The sequence below is a fragment of the Ylistrum balloti genome, unplaced genomic scaffold (genome assembly GCF_031769215.1).
Source record: "Ylistrum balloti isolate Yb309-2 unplaced genomic scaffold, AGI_CSIRO_Ybal_v1 Utg369778, whole genome shotgun sequence".
NCBI lineage: Eukaryota > Metazoa > Mollusca > Bivalvia > Pectinida > Pectinidae > Ylistrum > Ylistrum balloti.
Genome location: NW_026781968.1, coordinates 51960 through 79392, shown reverse-complemented (window position 1 = coordinate 79392; position 27433 = coordinate 51960). Strand labels below are relative to the sequence as shown.

At 33.7% G+C, this 27433-nt stretch overlaps 2 protein-coding genes across 4 annotated transcripts in view; one reads left to right on the top strand and one right to left on the bottom strand.

Annotated features, from left to right (window-relative positions):
* LOC132544047 (F-box/LRR-repeat protein 2-like) overlaps positions 1-13890 on the bottom strand; it is a 66245-nt gene extending 52355 nt beyond the window's left edge. Inside the window, exons 1-2 of one of the 3 annotated variants that reach the window (XM_060207615.1) lie at positions 13764-13829; positions 11577-11704 (exon numbers count right to left, since the gene is read on the bottom strand). In XM_060207615.1, coding sequence (XP_060063598.1) covers positions 11577-11606 — 30 coding nt within the window. In that variant the 5' untranslated portion in view covers positions 11607-11704; positions 13764-13829. Of the gene's footprint in view, positions 1-7426; positions 8455-11576; positions 11705-13763 lie in introns of those variants that run through there. The other 2 variants (XM_060207614.1, XM_060207613.1) reach the window with 2 other exon arrangements.
* Positions 48-24625, top strand: LOC132544049 (zinc transporter ZIP13-like). The gene is made up of 9 exons (XM_060207616.1): positions 48-330; positions 17879-17983; positions 20064-20173; positions 20812-20961; positions 21158-21247; positions 22522-22635; positions 22950-23019; positions 23512-23611; positions 24032-24625. Exons 1-9 carry the CDS (start codon positions 48-50, stop codon positions 24102-24104), a joined length of 1095 nt encoding a protein of 364 aa, XP_060063599.1. The 3' UTR covers positions 24105-24625.
* The last annotated feature ends 2808 nt before the right edge of the window (positions 24626-27433 follow it).

Below are 27433 nucleotides of genomic sequence, written 5' to 3'. Positions count from 1 at the left end.
CAACTTTGTCCAAAGTTTACATGTTATCTCCGACCTGACTGTCACCAATGGCTATCGGAGGACGGTTGATGCAGGGGGTTGTTATCTATGTGTTGCTGATAAGTCTAGCAGATGGAGAAATACACCGGGCAAAGACATCTCATAAAAGCGGGGGACGAGGTAGTCGAGACATAGACGTGGCAAAAGAGAACCTAGCAGACGATATGTTCGGTTTTCAAGAGTTGAATACTTGGATTTTTGCGATTTTAGCTTCTATACTTGTTGGACTAAGTGGTATTTTCCCACTTCTTATCATCCCCATCGAAGCTGGCCCGGCATTAAAACATGGTGGTAAGTATTTTTTCGTTACTATGTATGTTTGGTAGTCTAGCATTCTCAACACGACCGTACCAGCTCAGTAGCTGCATAGTGGTATAAACATACGGTTCTGTGAACCAGCATATGTTTGCTGACGGAAAAGATTATAGGATAAGATTCTATGGACTGACACGTGTACAGAATTGTTTACACTATTTAGAATTTCTCTCATGGACTGATATAGTTGACCATACTGTTGTATATACGTCATGCACTGCGTAAATGGTCCTATATACGTCCCCGAGGTGTTCATTTTTATAAAATAAATGGAAGACAATAACATTAAACCAGCTACAAATGCACACATGATGTAAAAGATATAAAACAAAAAGACTAATAAAATGTTCTGAATATTTCTAATCATGATCTTTTTTTTGTACCAATCTGTGTTGGTTATCATTTTAAATGAACCAATACATTAAAAATTCATTTGGTTTACAAAATTTTTGAAACAAGATTTAAACTAATCTCATATTAAATTCTTATACATCATGATTTTTTTTCAACTTATCTGATTTTTATGGATGATATTGTATAGAGAACAAAAAGACAGGAATAATACATTCCTGCAGAGCACCTGACGTGAATCAAAGCAAGGTATATGAGATGTGATATAATTAATGGCTGGGCCAAAGAATTATGCAGAATTTCCTTCTGTGTTTTACATAAGTCTTTTAGTTGTAGAAGGCAACATATTAATAGCTTGACTCATTTTGTATACTAGATTCATATTTACTGATGCTCACTAAAGTTGTGAAAAGCAGTGTCAGGATTTAGAACCTATATCAGATTACATATCATATAGTTAATGTGATTAAATTTTCATATCATCTATAGATTTATTCTGGCATAGTTAAGTTATTTCATTAAATATGGTTACCTAAAAAATGTACATGTATATTTATACATGATAATCAAGAGTGTTGCAAGATTTATTGTAGTCTTTGTGATATCATTCTTCATTAAAGAACCTCAACTTGTTCTTTAGAGTATTGTTCTAATTAATGCATGATGCTTATTGAGCACAGTTAATACAAATTCTGAGTTCAAACAAAAGTACATGTATGATGTTTTACTCATAGTAAGATTAACTCGGTATTCTAATAATATATGACCAGTATAAGTGATTTAGTAGTTCAAAATTTTGATAACTAGATGATGATTTTAACATTTAGTAACAAAATGAAATTAAAAAGCATTGTTCAGCATACAAATGATTAATTTATTTCACCAGAAATTGGGTTTTCCTTCTGACATCAGCAACATCAAAGCAGAAAGTGATATTTTGATAGAATACTGGTAAAATATTTCAGCTTTTTTGTTTCGATCCATTGATATCAATTATCAGATAAAAATGCCACATAATAGATACTTTTCAGATATTGAGTAAGGATCATGAGGTGAACGTATGGGAGGAAATACCTACCTTTTTGGAACACATACCATATATTTCTGTCAGATCAGTATGGTAGAATACCCGATAGTGTTACAAGTTGACAAGAGTTATTTCCCTTGTATTACTCTGAACATGTTTACATAAGGATATTAAACGATAACTTTATTTTGATCACCAAACATGAATTGTTTTTAGAGATATTGCCAATGAAACAGCATCTCCAGGATCTTATAAACAAACAAAGACTTTGTTTTATTGGGAAATCATCTGAATGTAGGAATGCACATGACTTGTGATCATGAATTCATGTATTAAAAATGTATCATTATTTGTTCCTGTGTCCTTTAAAAAGAAATTTCTTCTTACTTAAAGTAGTCTACATCAAATAACATATACAGATTAATTGCAATTCTGGACATAGACTGAACATATCTTTGGACATGGACTGAGTATATCTCTGGACATAGAATGAATATATATATCTCTGAACATAGACTAAATAAATATATCTCTGGACATAGACTGGATAAAGATATCTCTGGACATCGACTGTTTGTATCTCTGGACATAGACAGAATAAAAATATCTCTGGACATAGACTGAATAAATATATTTGTGGACATAGACTGAATGAAAGTATCTCTGGACATAGACTGAATAAACATATCTCTGGCCATAGACCGAATATCTCTGCTAGAGAATTTAATGCAATCATCAATTTACATCATTAAACTAAAGTCTGTGTAGGTCAGTTTTCAAGATTCAAATGCTCACATGACCTTTTTATATATTGCTCATGAGCTTGTGTCCTCATTTGAGCATTTTTCTAATTGTGAACATATTTTTCACAGGAGATTTCTGCTTCATTTGCATGTTAAAATACACATGAGCAAATTGTGTTAGATTTCATGTTGGAATGTCTTGACATAAGCTGCTCATGTAAAGATTATGAGCAAATTTTGGTAGGGGTAGTCTTCCTTGAACTGTGCTTGTATACCAAACCCCAAACCATTATTTTACATTCTTCCACCCACTCACACACTTGCCACACAAATTACAATTCAAATGTACTATTTACACTCAGAAATACTGAACTGACACATAACAACAAGTGCTTCATGATGCATTCCAGAAATATCAGTATTTTTTGTAAGCTAAAAAAATAAATTGCCTCCCTTGGCACAAGAATAGAACAGCAATCTATCTTTGCTTAGCCATGTTTGTCTAACACACTTGAGATGCCAACTTTCTATCTGCAACATCTGTAAATTATTAACAAGCCCTTGGCTACTTTATTCCTGCATCAAAAAATTCTAAACATCTATTGTTTCACATAAGAATAATTTCATATCTTGAAAAAGTTCAATTAAAATAAAAGATAAGCTAGTTATCCTTCACTTGTCCCTCACCTGAATTTTTTTTGATGATGATGCAATAACGTCATTTGAGAAGAAAATAATTCAGAAAAATTAAAAGAGATGTTGCTGTTAGTAATACATTGTAATATCATAAATGTTAGAAGATTTACATGTGGATGTGACTCAACAAAACATTTTATGCTTTAGAAAGGCCACCAAATTATGCCACCACATGTGCTAACTGAGGTGATGCTAATGAATGTATACATAATATGTACGCTGGGTGATGACTTCAGTTGATAAAATTCACTTTGTGTCAATATGATTTTATCTTTGTGTTATCTAAATCAAGCTTAAATCATTGATCAAGTACATTTTGATATCTTGATGATAACATGGTGCTTACATGATATGAAAAATAAAGTATTTGAGATTGTAAGGTAGGTTAGTAGCCTGAGGGATTATAAGGTAGGTTAGTGCAAGGGATTGTAAGGTAGGTTAGTGCAAGGGATTATATAGTAGGTTAGTGCAAGGGATTGTAAGCTAGGTAAGTGTGAGGGATTATAAGGTAAGTTAGTGCAAGGGATTGTAAGGTAGGTAAGTGTGAGGGATTATAAGGTAAGTTAGTGCAAGGGATTGTAAGGTAGGTAAGTGTGAGGGATTATAAGGTAAGTTAGTGCAAGGGATTGTAAGGTAGGTTAGTGCAAGGGATTGAAAGGTAGGTTAGTAGTTTGAGGGATTGTAAGCTAGGTTAGTGTGTGGGATTGTAATCTAGGTTAGTAGTGTGAGGGATTGTAAGCTAGGTTAGTAGTGTGAGGGATTGTAGGGTAGGTTGGTAGTGTGAGGGATTGTAAGCTAGGTAAGTGTGTGGGATTGTAATCTAGGTTAATAGTGTGAGGGATTGTAAGCTAGGTGAGTAGTGTGAGGGATTGTAAGGTAGGTTAGTAGTGCGAGAGATTGTAAGGTAGGTAAGTAGTGTGAGGAATTGTAAGGTTGGTTAGTAGTGAAAAGGATTGTAAGGTAGGTTAGTAGTTTGAGGGATTGTAAGGTAGGTTAGTAGTGTGAGGGATTGTAATCTAGGTTAGTGTGTGGGATTGTAATCTAGGTTAGTATGTGGGATTGTAATCTAGGTTAGTGTGTGGGATTGTAATCTAGGTTAGTGTGTGGGATTGTAATATAGGTTAGTAGTGTGAGGGATTGTAAGGTAGGTTAGTAGTATGAGGGACTGTAAGGTAGGTTAGTAGTTTGATGGATTGTAAGGTAGGCTAGTAGTGTGAGGGATTGTAAGCTAGGTTAGTGTGTGGGATTGTAATCTAGGTTAGTGTGTGGGATTGTAATCTAGGTTAGTAGTGTGAGGGATTGTAAGCTAGGTTAGTAGTGTGAGGGATTGTAAGCTAGGTAAGTGTGTGGGATTGTAATCTAGGTTAATAGTGTGAGGGATTGTAAGCTAGGTGAGTAGTGTGAGGGATTGTAAGGTAGGTTAGTAGTGCAAGAGATTGTAAGGTAGGTAAGTAGTGTGAGGAATTGTAAGGTAGGTTAGTAGTGAAAAGGATTGTAAGGTAGGTTAGTAGTGTGAGGGATTGTAAGGTAGGATAGTAGTGTGAGGGATTGTAAGGTAGGTTAGTAGTGTGAGGGATTGTAAGGTAGGTTAGTAGTGTGAGGGATTGTAAGGTAGGTTAGTAGTGTGAGGGATTTTAAGGTAGGTTAGTGTGAGGGGTTGTAAGCTAGGTTAGTGTGAGGGATTGTAAGCTAGGTTATCAGAGTGGGGGATTGTAATCTAGGTAAGTAGTGTGAGGGATTGTAGGCTATGTTACTATTGTTAGGGGTTGTAAGGTAGGTTAATATATAGTTAAAGGGCTAAATGGTAAGAATTAGTATCAGAAGTGTCTTATGCTTCACAAATGACATCTGTCATGTACACTCAAATGAAAACTAGCTAGGTTTATAATTTTAGTTATTCAGAATGATAGTGAGGATTAAAACTGGCTAGTATTTATAGTAGTAAAAATGATGATTTGGGGTTAGGATTAAGTGTGATATTCAGGATTAAATGATTAGAAGTGTGAAGATTAAAAGATTAGGTTTGGGAGTAATATCAGGGAGGAAAAGGATTGGATTGGGAGTGATATTGAGGATGGAAAGGGGTAGATTAGAAGTGAAAGTGAGATATATGAAGAAAAGGCAAGGTTAGTGGGTGGGGGGATCAGATAAAAAAAGTAATTGTGAGGATTAAAAGGTTAGGATAAGGAGTGATAGTAAGGATGAAAAGGTGTAGATTGAGAGTGATATTTGAATGTCATTATAATTATTGACTAGAAATTACCTTGAGGTAGAAAGTAAAGGTGAAGAATGAGGGTGAATGGGTGATTAAGGAAGGAAGATGGTATCATCAATTAAGGATGAGATAAGGTAGAAACGAGAATGAAAGATTGGTAGCAGTTTTATGTGATAGGGTACAGTAGGTTGGCATTTGGTTACAAAAATACTGCTAATTACAGATGGATTCTTTGCATTGTTAAAAAAAGTTGAAAAGGTGATACAAGATTTGTTATCATGTTTGTTAAATAATCCAAAGTATGGTGATGTTTGCCCTTTAGAAGTTACTTACATATAAATGAAGCAGCATATTTTATCAGTACAATCCTAGCTTTTTGTTAAGTCTTTAGATGGACTGATACACAAGTAAGGTTGAAGCTTTTCTCAGGACATTTATGTATTACTCTGTAGAGTTAATAAACTTTTTTTAGATTTGTTATTTTTTGAGAGCGTAGTACTAGAGTGTATAGTACATGCAATTTATTGAACAAAATTTGTCTGAACAAAAACAATAAATTTTGATTTACTGCATATTTTAGAAAAAATATCTTCAGGTAATTCAGTATTTGCATTGTGGTCAGATGATTGTGCCTATTTAAAGATTCTCGTTATTTAAAAGTGCAAATGTACTATGTATATTACAAGTGTTACTTGTATTATTGTATCACTGATGAGCAGAGGCGTAGGTGTGCATTACATGCATGCATTACATGTACCTAGGATGTGTGTTTGATGTCTGATGTAACTGGTGCCTACATACAACATGTAGAGGTTGGTATCTAATTGTAGATTTTGAAGTAACTTGTGATGCACATAAGGTAGCCTGCTACATGGACTATTGAGAGGGTTATAGAGGTCAATCAGATTACAATGACAGGGTTCATGTCGAGGACAAGGCCATACATATCACATATTAGATACAGGTACAAGGTCTGATAAATTATGTTTGAAGATTTATACCAAAGATTTATTAAGCTGTATATTAGTAAAACCATTTACACATTTACCTTGTTTGCTATTGATAGAGAATCTTATGAGCTGATGCTGATACCTTAATTTAGATGACATATGTTGGACAATACCAACACTGTATACATAACTTGCCTTATGGAAAGGACCATTCAGTTTGTCAAACAAATGGCCTTGACCCAAAGTAAAGGTTAAATATGGCAATATATGTTGAAATTACAATAATAATTAATAATTCAAGGTTCTAGTGTATACCATTGTATCCAAGCAATTAACATAGCTGCCTTAAAGCAGTATACATTAAGTATAATAGCAACATAGGTTTCTCATAGCAGTTCACAAATTTTCAAAGAGCTTTATTATAACATGTACTTTAATGTATAGAATTATAATACAATCCTATATACCATGTCGATTGCTAAATGCCAAATGGCTCGATCAAGTTTGTTCAAGTAACCTTTATATGGACGAAAATCCATGACTCAGGATTTAAATGTGTTACAATCTTGTAAGAAAGGAGGATAATAGAGTATAGGATTGTGGCCTTTAAAGTCGACTGCTGTGGTGGAATTTGGTGCCATCTACACATAGATGAACTTTGGGGGAATCTTGTTGGAAGATGTTTGAAATCTATGATTTCTGACTGAAGATCACATCATTGGTTGTGGTTAAACCTGTCTAATTATACAGTACGATCGAATGAATCAGTTAGTATAAACATCATCTTGCCTTCTTTATCATGAATAGGAAAGACAATGTCTGCATACAAGATTAAGATATAAAGTGATTGTGTAAATCTGAAAATAGAATAATTACCTTTTTGGTTTTACATTTATTTAATGAGTGTTGCCCTCTTCTGCTATTTTTCAAACACTATTAGAACCCAAATAAAAACAGCAATAGCATATGTTATGAATACAGGTTTTGTATGACTTAAAATTGAGAAAGTATTATTTTGTTAACAAGGAATTTATGCATTAAGAATGACACTGTTTCTATGATGGTGTGGCAAGCATGCCCATAAACCTACCGCTATGTAAGGTGAAACGTCCCTATAAAAACTCTCGTGAGACTTGAGCTTGCTTGACATCCTGAAACGTTGAGGAGAACTGGTATTCCCTTGAGAACAACACAGCACTTACTATGGAAAATTACTTCAGCTAACACAGTAGTACTGTTTTAGGTACTTCTTACACAGATGGCTAGTCACTTGTTTCTTATGTAGAAAAGTCAACAAAACCCAGAAAGGATGGCAGTAAACTAGAACTGTCTGGGGAAGTGCTGCAGTGGTAGCCCCAGCTGGTCACCGTATTAACTTTTCCCCTGATGTCTCAGACTGGCTAAAGTAATTGGCTACTATGGCCTACAATACTGGTATTTTACCCAGAGACTGATGATTTATAACACAACCAATTAATGTCCATGTCCATACAGACTCATATTCTCCTTCCTAGTATATCTACAGCAACCACTGCATCCTTATGGAACACAAGTAGAATCTATTGTGTAAGACCTGGGATATAGACATTGCTGTGAGGAACAAGATTCTATACACTTGTCAATTTCTGATAGGTTGGTTGTTTGTCTCGAAGTTAGCTTGTCAAGATACCCTTGAAAACATATCAAATGTACCTGGTAGATGAGTATATTAAATATCACCAACTTCTCAATACAAATTGTTAGATTTGTCGTTGGTACTGTAGCTATAGGTTATAAAAAACTGGTGATTAACCCACTCCTAAGCTGGTACATGCTTCTGTTGGTGTCTCTCTGTTACTATATAGCTTGGTTATACACAAACTCTTGTTGACATTAGTGAACATCCAGAGTATAACCACCTTCTTGCCTTCTGTCTATTCTGTGGATTCTTTCCTGCAATGATTGGCAATGCTGCAAAGGTACACAACATCAGCTACATAAAAATATACATGTTCATTTATCCCTTCCAGCAGGTCAACTGGTGTCAATAATTTCTGTCATCCAAGATTTGTACTAGAGTTCATATACACGTGAAGCTACACAAGATGTATAGCCTACCAAGGAATTTGGCCTTGGATTTTTGTTTTTTGTTGTATGACACTTCTACATCAACATCATCAAATAAACTTCCAATAGGTTCACCTTTGTTACTTGAATGGTGTACAGTCTACCACACTTTCAATAGGTTCTCCTCTGTTACAGTTAATGGTATGACAGTAAAGCTTTCTGGCTGTAGATAGATATCTTCAGGTTCAGGCTTGTCCTCCTGTATATTGTCAAAGTTTTAGTTCAATATTTATATGGACCATTAAAACTGATGCCAATAAATCCTACTTCAGTAGCCTCCATGTGTCATTTTCTGAGTCAGTTCCAGCATTTCTATAATCCTGGTGCACCAAGAAGTACAGTACTGTGTATATATGGCAGAGTTCTGCACAATACACCTATATATTCAAGGGTTGACCCTGTGTTTCTTCCTTTTGATAATATTCAGATTTCAGAGTGTAATGAACCTAATCTGTTAAGTGATGTTCTCACTGACAACCAACACAGATACTGAAGTACTTGTCAAACCAGAATTTTGGCACACCAACAGAAGGTAGATCAGATGTTGGTGGGTGGATGCTGGTAACTGCAGTACTACCTTATAACAGGTCCACACATCATCAAAGTGTGCTCTCCATGTCCTACTGAGCTGATGATGGCAGTGATCTGTTGGGAGGATAGTCTTCAACTAATTAACTTTCAGACCAGCCATAGCTCCCCACAGTCTGTCTATCATAAACTTCCACCAGCACAATGCATCATAAAATCTACCCTGCTTTTAGACTTAGGAGTCTGTTTATATGCCATGTGCTTCTGATTCTGATAACAAAGCTTGTTTGAACAACTGATATAATGATGTGAAAGGGTACCAACAATGTTGTTTATAATGCTTTTCCCGAAATATATATACATTCCACATGAAAAATTAATGAAGTGGCTTCAAATTTTCCAAAACAGAACCAACAGTCAGACATCATTCATATGCTTAGCGTCTTATTTCCTTGTTGAATAGGTTCAGTTACATGTGGGGGAGTATGTTAAAGTGTCTCTTCATCTTCATGTAAACATGTAACATATTTAGTTCTCATACTGACAGTTGTATGTCAAGGTAAATATTGAGCTGCTGCTAGTAGCATGTATAGCCTGAACAGTAATATTTTATTGGTGCCATCGATGGGACTGTATAAATATCAATATAAGTAACAGCTGTGTAAATATAATGTTACAAGTTTAGTGGAAGCCCAGGAGACTTTATAACATACTAATATATTACTGTAATAATGAAAATTAATGAAATGATGGAAATATTGTTCCTGTATTGATAAATGGTAAATGAAAATTATAACCATTCAAGGAACATAGATTTACTGTCAGTGCATTCCAATAGAATATTGATTGTATTCATTTTGGAAATAATGATGATATATTAATGATAAAGTTCAGTATAGAAAATCAGTTATCATATAAATCTAAACCTAATAACATGCAGATATGATGCTAAGATAGTATGTACTCAAAAGTTTAAGAAACAAGAAGTACATGTGTCGTTAAATTCATCTGTACAGATATGTACTGATAGACATATGTCAATTGATTAGTGTTACAACAGAAACTAAAAACAATGTCTATTTATGACTTATCTCAATAAATAATTCTTTCTGTTAATGTATGTATTAAGGACTATATATAATTTGTAGAATCTGTTTGTAGTTGAATAAAACTCTTCTCTAAATAGCTGCCTCCTGAAAACTGTGTCTAACTTGTCTATAGTTACCTGCCTCCTGAAGACCATATCTAAACCTGTCTGTAGATACCTGCCACCTGAGGACCATATCTAACTTGTCTATAGTTACCTGCCTCCTGAAGACCATATCTAACCTGTCTGTAGATACCTGCCTCATGAAGACCATATCTAACCTGTCTGTAGATACCTGCCTCCTGAAAACCATATCTAACCTGTCTATAGATACCTGCCTCATGAAGACCATATCTAACCTGTCTGTAGATACCTGCCTCCTGAAAACCATATCAAACCTGTCTGTAGAAACCTGCCTCATGAAGACCATATCTAACCTGACTGTAGATACCTGCCTCCTAAAGACCATATCTAACCTGACTGTAGATACCTGCCTCCTAAAGACCATATCTAACCTGTCTGTAGAAACATGCACCCAGAAGAACATATCTAACCTGTCTATAAAAACCTGCCTCCTGAAGACCATATCTAACCTGTCTATAGAAACCTGCCTCCTAAAGACCATAGACCATATCTTAACCTGTCTGTAGATATCTGCCTCCTAAAGACCATATCTAACCTGTCTCTCGATACCTGCCTACTAAAGACCATATTTAACCTGTCTCTAGATACCTGCCTCCTGAAGACCATGTCTAATTATAACCAGTCTGTAGATTTGAGAAACTTTTCATCAGTGAGTCAGACATTGGCAGAATTTGATATCTTGACTTCATGTGATGATTTCAAGAGATAAATTGCTTTATTCCTGCCAATATTTTATTCATTGTGTTGATATAATATTATTTGGAAATTGGACTATACACATGTTTCTGCTATGGCCATTGGTGTAGTATGTATGTTAACTGATGCATCTAGCTATCGAAAGAGGTAATTACTTGCTTGGAATAGCTTTTTGATGTTAAAGGTCAAATTAAGGTAAAGGTCACTGTTAGCATTTCTGTAAAAAGATTTTTGGTGGTTTTTCACTTAATTTCTTGAGTTCCATTTGACCAATAAAACTAAATCTTGTAACATTGCTTTTTGTAAATGCCTATGCTGTTATTTTTGGATTGCTCTACAAGTAGATTAAGTTCAAGGTCATTTCAAAAGTCATTTCAACGCAATAACTTGAGTTCTGCTTATGTTGTGGTTTGCTAATGTCTGTATACCAGGTATATTGATAAACAATACTAGTACTATAGGTATAGTTAACTCGTGCGTGTAAAAAAAACTTTACGACATGCTAGTATTTACTTCAGGTATCTGATGTTAGCTCTGATATTTTGGAATACATACCCTGCTATGAATTACAAGTAAATTATGAATATCAACATCTAAAACATTTATACTTACACTGAAGAGGTATGGTATCTGTAACATTCATAGTTGAAAATATTAGAATATTGGATGATATTATTACCTTTCTGTATCTGCATTCATAGGAGTCCATCCCACCTGCTACCGAGTTGTACAGGTAAGGTCTGTTTAGAGACACACCTGGCTAACAGAGACTTCTGCTACAGAGGCTGCTCTGGTGCATGTTATGACCTGTAGGAGCAGTCTCCCTATAGCTTTTACAGGCAATGCTCGGGTAAACATCTGATCTGTTTGATTATTTATACAATACTCTGTCAGTGTCATTCTGTTAACATTTCAAAGCCATTATTTCTGCTTTCATTACTTGTAATATTTTTCCATGTGTTGACATAGTGGCTTTGATTATCACCATCAATATATCCAATTTGTATATTTTATTTCTTTGTTTGCAAGGACCTTTTTAATAATATTCAGTTACATAGTCCTATAGGTTTTTCGAGGAAAACTCTGAGAGCTAACAGCAATGGCTATTTTTAGTCACTATCATAAAAATAATTAGATCATCCTATGTAAAATTCAAAGGAAATGGAAGAATGGAAGGACCCATAGCCTGTTTCAGGATTATCACTGGTCTTTAACGACCACTCGGCCAAAGCACCATCTTAGGCTTTATGTATATGGCATAACATCATCCATGATTTGTTGTTCAACTGTCATTCCAATACTGTCATCATTTCTTAAAAAACTTCTGTTAAATTTTGAAGAGCTGGACTAAGGGACCTTCTTAAATTTGAGGGAATTTAACATTGTAATGAATTTATCAGTTGGTATCCTGGATGCTAAAAATAATGCGGAAAATGACCCCCATAAAATCAAAAGACCAGTGGGAGATCTAACCAGAAAAATTTGGCAGTCTGCTCCAAATATAAAGTACATGTTGTATATTACATAACCTATTAAATTGGCACATGTCTGGATTAGTGGCATTCAATGTGTAATTAACTTAAATGTTCTTAAAGTGAAAACTGACATGATGATATGCAAAATGTTTGTGTGTAGATATATGTTACAAGTCTGTCGTCCCGAACAGGAGAGGTGTAACAATGATGGCATTTTATAATAGAGCAATAGTGTAATCATGCTTAAGTTATATCTTTTAGAACACATGAAAGATTTTGTACAAAAAATAACCTGAGATAAGAGTGATCTTTGGTCAGGAAAAGTAGTTTCACCTGATCAAAGATGTTAAATCAGGTCTAGTTAGCACACACTAGTATTTAAGACAAGCAGTGAATATTTTGTCTGACCTCTCTAACAGGAGTAGAATATCATAACTGGTAAAAACAAGCGTTCATTGATGTATAACACCTGATAGGACATATCCTGAATCTGTAATTGGAATTCAGTATTAACTAATTTAAAAAATGAGGCATAGATCTTGCTTCATAAGTAAGTCATTGATTGACGGAACAGAACTGTTTATACAGGAGGGAGAAAGCAAAGCTTTCATCTGCTTATTTCATTAACACCTGTTGTTGGGTAGGTACCAACAGTAGGTTAAGACTAGATGTAATTAGGCGGCGAAGTGTGGTGCCATAATGCTGCACCTGATTGGTGGTTTGTATGGTGCTTGGCTATAGTTACAGGTTCTACCCTCCTCATGTCATTGACTGTACATGATCTTTTCTGCCCTCATGTCATTGACTGCCTACACTACAAAGAAATAGACAAACTAGAGCTGTTTCACAGCCACAGTATTTGTGGCAGGTGTTCACATCTTTAAAGTTCTCATCTAAAATAACAAATGGTGTGGGTTTTTGACTGAAACCTTTTTGTTGAAATAGGATGATGGAAATAACGGCATAATATCCTGAAGTTTCAGCTGTAATATGATATTCTGATGGACTCATGATTTAATCTGTGGATCTTTTTATTGATTTTATTTTGATCTGTGGCATTGGGAATATTTTAGAATATTATCTCCACGGAAACTTAGTGCAGAATACATTTAACTGAAAACTGTAGGTTGTTGATTTCAGATGATATCGGTCAACTCCTTCTAGATCCTGGCATCTTAAGATACGTTAAGTGCAAACAAACGTGTTTTTTTATGAAAACATAAACACCGATTGGAGTGATAAATTTAAGAAAGATAATGCAGGAATGCAGTGTAGTTGGAGGAAACAGTCGGTAAGATTGTGTAGTGTTAGAGGAAGAGACAGCGATTGTGATGTAATGTTTGTGTTGAGATGTTTGGATAGAAGATATATAGTAGGGGAGTAGTACTCACTGAGACTTGATGATTATGAGAATGGTCATCAATAGTTGGATCTAATCCAGTCCTCATGACTTATAGCACAGTAGTCCTGAGAGGTCTTAACTTCTCCACGAAATGTGAAATAATTTCACAACAATTGACTCACCAAACATGTAATGAGTCCCTGATGTTTGTACTTAGGGAAGGTTACTGATCATTCAAGGGTAAAAAGGGTCATCTCCATGGTAATTGGCAAAACAAGAATTTGTGTATATATTGAGTCCCATGTATTCCTTGCATTGAGGGATGGGGAGGATTAGGGAGGGGGTAAGCAGACAGCAGTGCCAGCCAAATATAGGGAATAGGCAGAAACCAGACACTCACTGTTACCACATGGTGATGCTAGGGAAAGTCTGCAGGGCTGTATGGATAGTTTACCTGGTAATAGATTCATAAAGATATATACTTCATAAAACCTTCAAGTGTTTAGTGTCAAAGTCACCAGAATACTTGAAGTCAGTGCCAAGAAAACTTGATATAACAAAATTTTCATTGATATTTTTTGAGAAAGAATTTGATGGGTGTTTTGATACAAAGAGGGATGGTACACAGCTGGTGATCTGACCAATGCCTAGCGCCAGATCTACAGGCCATGGTTTACACTACTAATTGGATATGTGTATATTAGTTTTAATTCTGTGTGCATACACAATGTATTAGATGTAATGAGATTATATGTGTCTGGGTGGGAGGGAGTATTACCAGATACCAGAGCTGCTGGAGAATTAGGCAACCTGGAACCCATGTAAGACATGACAGACTTATGTAAATGTGTATGTGATAGTTTCCTGAACAGCCCACCAGGAAAGATGATTTGAGGATAGCTGAGGACATACATTTAATCCAACATTTTTTTTTTATAATTTTGTCAAATTTTAAAATTAATAGAGGACTTCTGTACTATATCTTTGTCCTTATTAAACCGTAGGAGAATCAATCGCAACAAGAACAAGTGTCACCAGTTAGTGGGTAATTTGTCCTTATTAATTGCAAAACTTTTTAATGTTGATGTTTCTTTTTCACAACAGGAATATTGTTCTGAAAATCTATCAATAAAATTCAAATCAAATAGATTTATTTTTGTGATACTTCTAACAAAATTATTGATTTGTTTGTGAACTTTCGAGATTTTTTTCAATAATTAATCATGCAGACTGATATCCCCATGGTAACATTCATTTAGAGCTGGGTTATGTGTGTCACAATAGAGACATTGCCAGTAAATTTATCATTTTATTATTGATAATAAAGTAATACCTGAAAGTGAAGTGTTGAATCTTTACACTGTTACAAAGGAAAAGAAATTGAACATCAGAGTAAATATTCCTCCATAGATGGATTTCAGTTCCAGTTCAAAAAAGGAATCTAAGATATCAGATGTTATCAGATGTTGTCCAGTCATCTGTACCTTCATCTTTATATTATTGTGCTAATCAGACCAATTGATCTGTGAGCTAAATATAGACCTTAGCTCTGTCTGGGAATTTACTGTGAACATGCACACAAGAGTTGGAATAATGCCCTGCTGAATATAAGGAAGAGGGTACAGTGTTGTCAATGGTTATTGATAATAAATACCACCTTTCCAGTCAGTGGGATATCATTAACAATGAAAGCTGAGAAGGTCAAACCGATGACCTACATTATATATAATACTCAAGTTCTGTAGCTGCATCATTAAGGGGGGGATAATATTATACAATGTGGACCATTGTAAATTCCCGGCACACAAGTTAGCTAGCCCTCTGGGGATAATTAAACTATGTATGACATTGTTGGACTGTGATAAAATTAAAAAAATCATTTTTTCAATAACAATGATATAGATTTTTTAGATAAAGATAATCAAAGTTGTATTCATACAAATTTTACTTTCTTACATCCAAAATAACACAAGAAAAGTATGTCAGTGTCTAGAAATCAATGGTATCCTATTCCATTTGTAAGCTTTAAAAGGATCAGGATTGCTTTCTTTAACTGAAATCTGTAGGTTTCTTATCTGATTTGCTTTTGCATAAGGAATCCAAGTTCAGTTTTCAATGTGAAGATAACAGGTTTATGTATTAGTTCCTATTTGATTTCGTGTAAAGGCAAACAGGAAAAAAAGAACTTTTGTGTTAAGAATACATTACCAGTTCCTGGGGAACAGATTGGAGCCTTTGGACTGTTTTGAATACTAAGTGTGTGGAATTGATTTAAGCTGTAATTGTACACTACAAGTTCATTAATAATGATTCAGCATGCCACACTTAACCAAATTTCCATTTCACCAGAGTTAATTTCTTAGAGGATGCTTCAAATCAATTATCTCATTTTGGTTTAGATTTTTAAAGTCTGCAAACAGGAAAACCCTGTGTTTTACATCTCTTTGGCTAGATATATGTATAGCTAATAAATGTATATATTGCAGACAAATTGGAGATTGCATTGTAGATGGTGAAAATAAAAAAACGGTCTGTTGAAGTCTATGAGCCAAAGGCTTGTGAGAGGAGAACTTTGGCAAAGCAATGATCTGTCAGTCTGACCATTCCTGGGAGTTCAGAATCTCATTGTCACAGCATACAAAAAGTACCATCCATATTTCATTGTACAGAAATCCTAGCGTAGTCTCATCACAGTCATATCTTATCTAATTTGATAAGACAATCCATATTCATTTAAGCATTTTGTTTTGAATCTCTACTGCTAAAGCGTAGTAGACTTGAAACAAATACAGGTACAATGCAATTCCTTGGCACATGATTTTCTGATGGCTATTAATCAGATATCTCAGGGGAACAACTGTAAGTCTTTCTGGATGTTAAATTCTCTTCACCACTTTAGTTAAGTCTCTGAGTAGATGATATCAAATCTTGTAGACTTTGCTCTTATATACATTGCTGGCAACAGATCTGAAGGAATGTGAGACAAAGAATGTATGGAAGGAAAAACAAGCACCAGAAGTATGCTTTATATTGCCTGCTGTGAATTTATATACAACTACCTTGCGATGCAATCTTTTTACTCCACCACAATTTACAGATAACTTATGATTTGTTTTGTTGTTTTGTTTTGAGCTCATCTGCCCATGGCAAATGAGCCAGTTAATGCTGCTGTGCAGTGTTTGTCATCCATCACCAACTTTTCCTTTCAGACAACTTCTGCTCAATAATCAAAAGGCCCAGCTACCTGATATCGTAGTAGGATAAAAGTGTAAGGTTATTAAGTTTGTTCAAATGGATGACCTTGACCCACCTTTAAGGCCACAAGGACCAAATGTGATAATCTTTAAACAGCTTCTCAATAACTAAGAGCTCCAAGGTCATGATATTAGGTCAGTATCATGCGACATAAAAGTTCCAAGTTTACTCAGATGAATTACCTTTTTCGATTTTCAATTACTTTCAATGGCAACAGAGTCAGATATGTTGAAATTGTTTTTAAACATCATATTATTTTCTTTCAAATTTTTTTATAACCAAAATGTTCAGGGTCCTTACATTGGTTCAGTAGCATGCTGAGATGAAAGGATATCAAGTGTGGTCCCTCAAAGATTCAAGGATACCAGAGTTAACTATGCTGAAATCTTTGAATAACTTTTCTCAATAAGCAAAAAGATTAGAATATTGATCCAGTGGCATGCTGGGCTGCCAATTACAAGTTCATTCAAATGAAATAACCAATTGACCAACTTATAAGCTGACAGAGATCAAATGTGTGTAATTTAAATCTTCTAAAGGCTTATTGCAACCATTAATAGACCATCAGTAGACAGGTATTATGGTGAAATGAAGTTCTTTACCAGGTTTATTAAAATAAGGTAGAGTGGTAGTATCATCTAATACAAAAATCAATGGTTTACAATGCTTATAGTGACCGACTGAATTAAAATTTGTCTACAGTTTGTTTAAAACCTGGTCACAGATGTGCAAATCACAAATAGTTTGGATTGTGAAAAAATGATGTAATGATTTTAAAAAAATTTATAAAGGCCATGAAATGAAGCTGCAAAAGTTTATCAAGATATTATTTGGTTACCGTATCTAACGTACAAACAGTTATTTCCATTGTATTTTCAGAGTCTGTATAATACTTACTTAATGTTTCAGCTGCTGCCAATAAGTTGAAGTTGTTGCTGAGTTTTGCTGTTGGTGGTCTGTTGGGGGATGTGTTTCTCCATCTGTTACCTGAGGCTTGGGAACATTTAAACAAAGGTATTATTGCAAGTGCAAAATGTCCTCAATGACTTTAAGAGAGTAGGGTTGTTAATATGATGTACATATTTGCTAAATCCTGTACAACAGTACTGAAAACAAACTTTGGGGGCCTTGTATTAATGATGTTAAATATATCACCATGGAAAGAAACTATAGCGTTGTTTTTGTCAATTAATATATGATCTTGATGAACTTGACAGAAATATTATGGTGAAATCTTAGGATTCCATTTGAAATCTATCATCAGAAATCCATCAAGACATGATTTTCATACTATCACATATGTAGATATTGACAATATTTCATAATCATTTCAATGACCAGCTATTAACTGGTTTAACAGTTTGATGTTAAGAAATTCAATGCTTTCTTAATTATCACTAAGTTTGTTTTAAAACTTAATCAGAGCCCTGTGAATAAGTCAATTATTTACCATCCTATTAATTACAATATTACAGTTTTACTTAGAGATGTGGTCTTGACTTTGAAAATACCTTGAATACACAACCATGTCAGACCAGTCCATTTCTCAACATTTGTGAGGTGTTTAAAACTTTAAAAAAATGAATCTTTTTTCTTGATTTGGTAATGTAAAAAATTCAGTGAGATACTTCATAACTTGAATATCATTTTGTGAAGTACTGCAATGTATTTTACAAAATAATTAGTATATTTTCGAGTAGGAATAGATAAATTTGCTTTCACTAAATTTTCTAAAAAACTAAAAACAGTATAGATTTTTTCAGAAAAGACAATGTATATGCACAGATTTTGAATATATTTAAATTTAGTATGGTAATGGTTAAGATTATGCTGCCTGGCTTGCTAAACAACAGAAACTGTTGTTGATATACATTATCGATTTGTCACCAGTTTGATATCCTTTTTAGTGGATAAATAGCATGATATTTGTAACATTATACACTGCCAAATTAATCAATTATTGTGTTAGTGTAGCAGTCATGGAAGCAAAGCAATCTGGTGGTGATCCATTGATGTCAGATTGATACACCTACCTGATTAATCAGCTTTGTAAAACATACTGTTTAAGGGAAAACATTCTGAAAACATTGTCACACTATTTTCTACCTTAGTGTACATATAATTATAGCACTGCTAAAAGGAATTGTCTTTTCCTTACCATCTCATACACTTTGTACGTTAGTGCTAGTATGCTACTCCCTGATCATTGTCTGACGAAGGTGAAATTATAGCCATGGAACATAACACTTAAATCTTCTACTATTTACATTAGGAGACTTCTATTTTACTGAATTACCAAACTGAAGAAAATTTGATGTTGAAATTGAAACATATTTCATGTTTAAGACTTGTCAAAAATAAACAGGTTTCTACATGACAACAAAAAAAAGAAAAAATAACTGTTAATGTTTCATCTCAAACCTTTTTTTTTTTTTTGTCATTTTAGTGCAAATGGAAATTGAGCCAAATTACACAGGTTTTATTGATTACATTATCACTATTCATATATACCTGTATTATTGTTTTTAATTGGTCCCTGTCTCTAGAATATTTGATTAACAAAATATAAATCAGTCTTTTAGTTCTGAATTCTTACCTCTTATTCTAGAGTTTCATAGAAAGGGGAGATAAGTTAGTAAACAAGTGCAGTGAGGCTGTTAGCCAGTCTTTTGTTGTCTTTGCATCTTCTTTTTTCTGATTTTACTTTTGAGGCTCCAAGCATCACAGATATTTTCTTGAACAAAGAAACAACTCTATGATGCAGCTTAAATCATTATTTGGCTCTACTGTTTCTAAGTAAATCTGAATTTGAATTTAAAGATGCTATTCACCTCTGTGTGTTTTATCTAATTCCCCATAATACTTAATGCTGTTCAAGAAAACATTTCTTTGTACTGATTAAGCCTATTATGTTTGAGAACTGAGGGAGGTGATCTCCACACTGGTAACGATTTCCAGCTGACAAACAGATTATGCTTCACCATAACATGCCTGGTCAATTTTGGTGAGAAAAACGCTATGATATTGGTCTTCGTGAAGAGTTTTCAAAGGGAGGTAATCTGATAATAGCTACACATTTTTGTCTCCACCACAGGGCAACACAATCATGATGGTCATATGAAGGTGGGCCTCTGGGTCCTGGGAGGTATTATCTCATTTCTTCTCATTGAGAAAATATTTGCAAAGGAAGGAGAATTTGATCATGTAAGTTTTTGCTGATTTTGTTTTGTAATATGTTGCTGAATAATGGGAGAATTTGATATATGTTGACAGAGATAATGTTTGGTGTCAGGGGCTGATTATAGTGTAGATCCAATTAAAGGTGCAAGCCCCAGTTTCAAGGGCACCAATTTCTGGATTCAAGATTAAATATAAAGCCTTTGTGGGAAAGAAATGACATAAAATTGACAAGACATAGGGGAAAATATTTGAATTCATCAGGATTTTACAAGGCTTTATTATCAGTGACATCAGACAATTGTCACAATTTGATACCTTTCTAAATATGTCTTAATCTCAAAATTATATCCAAGATAATCTTATTGTTAAACCCACAGCAGCCTGCTTCCAAATAGTCAATTTTCAAGAAAGTAATTTATGTGATGTGATCTGAGATTCTGTAGATACAAGATTTAAAGATATGGGTTCAATATTATAGGGTTTCCTTATGGAATGTTAAAGTTTACATAGAAACAGATTGATATGTATTGTAAGTCTGCTACGACTGTCAAAAGGATATAGACAATTTAGGAGTCTCATGATATATTTTGTGATTCAGACTTATATATACTTTTACAGAACAGCAATATTGATGTGATTTCTTCTCTTTTTTTTTCTCACAGATAGGAGATGAATGTGAGGTTGAAACAAATTCAACATTGCAGAAGTCAGAAAATATACAGCCAAGGGGAAACAATTGTCAAATTTCAGACAACAATAAAAAAACAGAAATCTCTGAGAAACCTTGTAATAAAGCATCAGAGACAATAAAAGTAAGACATCCTTTACAACAGAATTATTATAGTCCATCCATTAATAGTATTGCTCTGGGAAAATATTTCAGTCAAGCATACACATTATATGAAAATATTTGCTCAGGATTTTGATTTCTCTTAAATTCATTAACTTTGTTTGTGATGCAGGTTTTACTGTGATTATTATCAGAATGATTTGCTTTATTTATTTCAGATCAGCGGATATTTAAATTTACTAGCTAATGTGATAGACAATTTCACACATGGTCTGGCTATTGGGGGAAGTTTCGTTGTCAGTAATAAGGTGAGCTACGCTGTTCAGGATAATGGTTCACAAATAGGATTGTAAAGTAATTATTGTAATATTGATAAAGAAAATTAAATGAAACCAAATGATTTATACAAAAATTCAGAAATCTCCATACAGTCTTTTCTGACAATCAAAAATACCAAAAGCAGTTATAATTGTTCATATGAAGTCTTCTTAGAGGTAATTTTAGCAGATTTTAACAAGCATGCTTTTCTTAATGTTTTAAATTTTGTGTTTCAAACTTTATGGTCATATTCCATATACAGAGAAAATGTCAAAATTCATATTCTTACTTGCAAATCAAATTTCACAATATTTTAAAAGAATGTATATGAATTGTAGTCTTGATGAAGCCCAGCCCAGGGAAAAGACCAAGAGGACAATTGAGTTTCTAATCAGATAAAATCTATCATCTTAGCTTGTTGTGATCCACAACCTTCTTATATTTACTGCATTGTAGATGGGAGAGTAGAAGCAGAATATATTAGGAGCATTTCCCATTTGCCTTGAGTTTCTGAACTTTCATTTTTCTCCCATAAATAGTATGTCCACTGTAAAGGTTTTCTTGATACCTAATTTCCCTTTTATAATAGGAAAAGTAAATAAATGTGGTTTACTTACATTATTGATGAGATATGTTTTAAGTATTTAAAAAAAGAAAAAAATCATGAAAAAAAATTATTATACTGTACAAAATCACTTCTGAGACACTTTGTCTGGATTTTGGGCAATGTCGACTATGATAGTTTGTATTATACCTGGTAATCATTTTCAAAAGCATAATTTTGTAAAGACCTGATTTGAACAGGTTCAACAATATTTGTAAATAAGTAAATTGTTCAATCATTCTTGTGATTTTTTAATCCTTCTTGTGTTAGTTTTGCATATCAGATAATCTTGACAACCCCCCCCCCCCCACCCCTCTGACCCCCACCCCCACCCCCACTTTGAGCCTTGACCCTTTGAATTTCTGTAGAAAAACTCTGAACACTGTGTTTTTACAGTACCTCATCTTTTTTCCTATACATGGGCTAAAACTCTGAACATTGTGTTTTTACAGTACCTCATCTTTTTTCCTATACATGGGCTAAAACTCTGAACATTGTGTTTTTACAGTACCTCATCTTTTTTCCTATACATGGGCTAAAACTCTGAACATTGTGTTTTTACAGTACCTCATCTTTTTTCCTATACATGGGCTAAAACTCTGAACATTGTGTTTTTACAGTACCTCATCTTTTTTCCTATACATGGGCTATCTGTTACAGGTTGGTGCCATTACTACATTTGCCATACTTTTACACGAAGTTCCGCATGAAATAGGAGACTTTGCTATATTACTTCGCTCTGGATTTGATCGATGGAAAGCTGCCAAAGCACAGGTAGACTTCACTGTACATACAAAATTGCTTCAGGATTATAATTTATACTTATGGTGACTATCAGAAAGCAAAAGGAATGTAAATATCTATTTCATTTGTATTATGTCAAATATCTTTTCATGAAATATATTTCCATTTAAATAAAATTGCTTTAGACAGCTTTAATGGATTGTTTATTACAAAGGAGAACAAAACATATCATAAACTACATTTATATTCTACAACTTTCTATGACGTTGTAACTTGAGACTGTTTTGATTTTCTACTGTAACTATATTGTACAGTAAACTAATAGTACATAGTGAACTGTTTAGATCCTGACAGCGTCTGGTGTACTAGTAGGAAGTCTAACCGCCCTGACAGCAGAATCAGCCCAGGAAGCAGGTAGGTACTATCTTTAACTTCCGAAGCTGTTGTGATTGATACTCTGTACCTGATCCATAACTTCAATAACATTAAAATTGGTGTATACTACAATCAGAATGGTGTCCAATCATCTGTAGACAAAAGTTTAATATATCTCATTGTCACACTCTTTTTTCAAGTTTTTGATGATTTTTGATTAATCTTGTCTCTGTGTCTCTGTATAACATTTACATAAGCTGATTAAGTGCTTCAGCAGTAGCATACATATCTCTCACCTAGGCGGCCAGAGTTTGATTTCTTGATGTTTAAAGGTTTATGGGAGTTACCTCCTGAATTACATTCTCCAGTTTCCTACAATGGACAAAAATATAACTTGCTTCCAATTGTATAGAAATAGATATAAAAGTTATAATACCTACACTGCAGGGTTCATATACCTCTCTTTAGTTATACCATTGTTATGATTTGTAGAAAGTAAACAACTTGATAAATGTTATATTTGTATCATAGGTGAGCGTACTGCCTGGATTTTACCATTCACATCTGGGGGCTTTATATACATAGCACTGGTAACAGTGGTACCAGATCTGCTGGAGGAAAAACACGGCAGGTAGGTGATACAGGTTATTTTATTTCAGGATTTGGTCACATTCAGATCTTTTACTTGAGTATCTGCTTTTACCAAACTGTTACACCAACAGGAATTGAAAGGAATCTTTCAGGTTTTATAATCTTGATTGGTTTCTACATGATTGCTTCAAACATGATTGAATGTTCATTTGTATATGATCATTGAGGTTATCAATGTACATGTAGTTTGTATAAGATTTCCCCATGTAGTTATTGGTGAATTTTTTCTTCCCATACTAAAAATTGTTATCATATAGTAGAAATAAAAGTCAACCAATGGTGACGTCTCTGAACATGATGTGAACTTTCCAAAAATACTTACATGAAGTTGTGTTTTACTTTATCAGAACATTAATAAGAAACATGATTTAAATGATTAGAGTTTTTCTTTGTGTTTCAGAGAATCTGTGAAGCAGGTTATATGTTTGTGTGCTGGGATTTGTTCTATGGCCCTTGTGTCCCTAATCCATTGATTAAATCCAGGGAAGATGCTACCATTGACTTAAAGCCAAAGTCAAAATCAAGGACTTCAACAGCTAGCTGAAGGTCAAATCATTATGTCCCACCTGTAGTGAAATATGTGGTATCAGATCAGTGAGGTGACAAATTGTTTCACTTGTGGCCAGCACCGTCCAATGATGGTTTAATCTGTCAATTTGAGGCGATCTTATCATAAATCATCATTAAACATGGTCAACATTAATTTGTGATATTTTTCCTTGAACATTTATCTACTCTCATCGATAAAAGGTCCAGATTGTCAAGTGACATCAACACTGAAAGATGAAAGATATTTATGAGCATCAATATAAGGTCAAGGTCCTCCAGTGATGTCAACAAGGAATGTCAAGGTCATCTGTTAGCATCAATCATAGGTCAAAATCATCTGGCTTTATTCATCAACAAGCATCACGGGTAGTCAGATTTATTGCATTTGTGCCATAGTAATGCCAGCAAGATTAGATTAGTTGGTCACTGCTGTATTGATGTTAAGTCAGCTGTATTTTCTGTGAAAGTTCTTCTTTTCAGTGTTGATAATGTAAATATCAAAATATCTGTAATCATACTTAATTTAGTGAAGTCAAATTTTAGCATGTCATTATTTTTTTGGCATGTTAATGCAATAATGAATTAGTACATCCTTGATAGTTGCTGTATAAACAGTAACAGCAGTTAACACATTCATGTTTATTGTCTGCAGTAACATTACCGCTAAAATATTCATGTTTACATTATATGGTTCTGAGGAATGTACTTAACAACAATCATAAGGACACTCTTACAACAAATAGTATATACAGCATTATACAGTGGCAAACTTATGTATTATTAGATAATGGAGAAATGATAACACTTGTTGGTGTTCTAGAACAACATTATTCAGGAAGTTGTGTGTCATAGGGCAGGTCCCTAAAGTCAAGCTGTCAATTTTAAAACTTTGATGCTTTCTAAACTGTCACTTCAGTTCTTGTATCAAATCTGATGCCGGCTCATCTAATGTACACAATGATTTTGATGGAAATTTACCCTTGTTTTGGAGTTGAAACAGATTTACCAACTAAAGTGGAAATGATACTTTTCCTTTTTGATATTATTGATTTCAAATCATTGATTTTTTTTTTAACAACAACTATTTTTTGTAATGTGATTGATGATGGACGTTGTGTGCCATTACAATATTAGTGAACTTTTTTATAATCTATCAGTAACAGTCGGCTTCTTGATTACAACAATTGACAGCTTGTTTAGTTTGTTTTAATATAGAGTGTTTCCAGTATTCTGCTATTCATTTAAGGTAAGTGTTGTTACACACCTTATTAAGTCAGCTGTTCAGAATAGATTGTATCAATCAAGTATAACAACTTTATTTGGGGGAAATGTGAAGGTGAAGGAAAGAAATTTAACCTTGGAAGAAATAGTTCCTGGATTGGACATTTCTCAAATTGTTTATATGTGTAAAACAAAATCAAAAATTGTCAAAAGAGTGTTTACTCATTTCATGTTTATTTTTTTAATGTAACATTTAAATCAAGTCTGCACTATTGCATTTTGTATTAATTTATCTACCCTGTCTATCAGTTAACATTATCAGGTGCTTCCATAGGTGTTTCCATCAGAGTGATGCAATATGTGTTCCCTTTTATTGAATTGGGTCAGCTGAGCAAAGCCAAGTTGCTTTTTCTGATCCTTCCTCTGTCATCGGTTGTCATCCCTTTTTGAAAGCTGATGCAGTGACTTAAACAAAATTTTGCAGAAAGGCAGTGATAAATTATAGAAAATTGGCTGATACATGTAGTTCAAAAATCTCCAGATTGAGATATTGTAGAATCAAAACTCAATAACCTTTTTAGTTATATTTGTTTATTTTCAGTGAGATTTAATTCAGTTTTAATCAGAATGATTGTTATCAGATAGCAGTTTGAGGATATGAAAGAAAGAGATGTAAAACCCATCTCTAAGGCCAGAAGGGTTTGGCCAAAGGGGAAAATTTGATTATATTTCAAAATTTTCTTTTCCAGAGCCAGATTTAGATTAATAATATTTTCTATGGATGGAAAGGTCAAAAGATGATTTATCAAATTATAAAGTTAGTAAAACAGGGTACTCCATTTTCTCGTAGGGAGAGGATCAATTTTACTGTAGTTTATAAAGGAATATATAGGAAAAGAACTTTTTCAGTATATATGATTTTTTTTGTTTCACTTATATTGTCTTCAGATCCCGGGTTGCAATGAAAGCAACTATGATTATTAGGACTCGGGTGAGGTTTAAGGTTTGTAGGCCTCTTGTTATTTATTGTATTCCTCTGACAGTCTATACTTCAGAAGATTTTCTACCTTCATCTCATATCATCTAACTATACATTTAGCATTTGTCTTGCTAGAAGCCTGTTAATAGACCCACTTATATGTTTTATAGTTTCATTAACAAATATTATTACAAAATTTTCTCTGATAGGCCAATTCACCACCTTTTGCCTTTGCATCAAAGACTGCCTGTTCAATTAGAATATTGCTAAATAATAAATATAGATGTGTTTACATGGATATAGGCCTTTTTCCTAAACGTTTTTTTATTGAATATAAAGGTGCATAGAAAAAAAAATTGTGATTGATCTGATATAAGTCTTTGTCTTCCTTATATACCAAATATCATATTTTATTGAACTGATATCTTAAGTATCTTGAAACACATGGTTTTATATTCAAAAATCTGTTTACAAAATTATTCAACTATAATATCGAATAGGTTTGTTATACAACATAATTATTGATATGTAACTTGGTGCATTGTTGTCTTTGTTAAGGTAGTGTAGGATTATGATAAAGGGAGATAATTTGATGTATCATAGTGTGATTTAGTGTTGAAAGTCAGGGTGATATTAACAGTTCACGATACATAGCTGATGGTGCTAAAGGGTTGTGCAATCATCTTTATAATTACAATATAATTTACAAATACAATGTACATATATTTTGAAATTTTGTATGGAATTTTGTTAGGAAATTATTAAAAAATGTAGACCATATATTAAGATTATATACAATATCATTAGGTATCACCCAAGATAATATTTTGTAACAAAATAGATATGCTTATACATGCAATATCAATTATTTTTCAGTATTTTGCTTGTCATGTTTTTTTAATACAAGTAGAAGTTTGAGAAAACCTTGGAAATTGCCATTTCACTAACATATCTTCTCCAACTAGATAAACTTCAAAAGTTGGACACTTGTAAAAAGGATGCATTGTATATAGATAGCACAGAAGAGTTGAGGTCATGACTGAATTCTTCTAA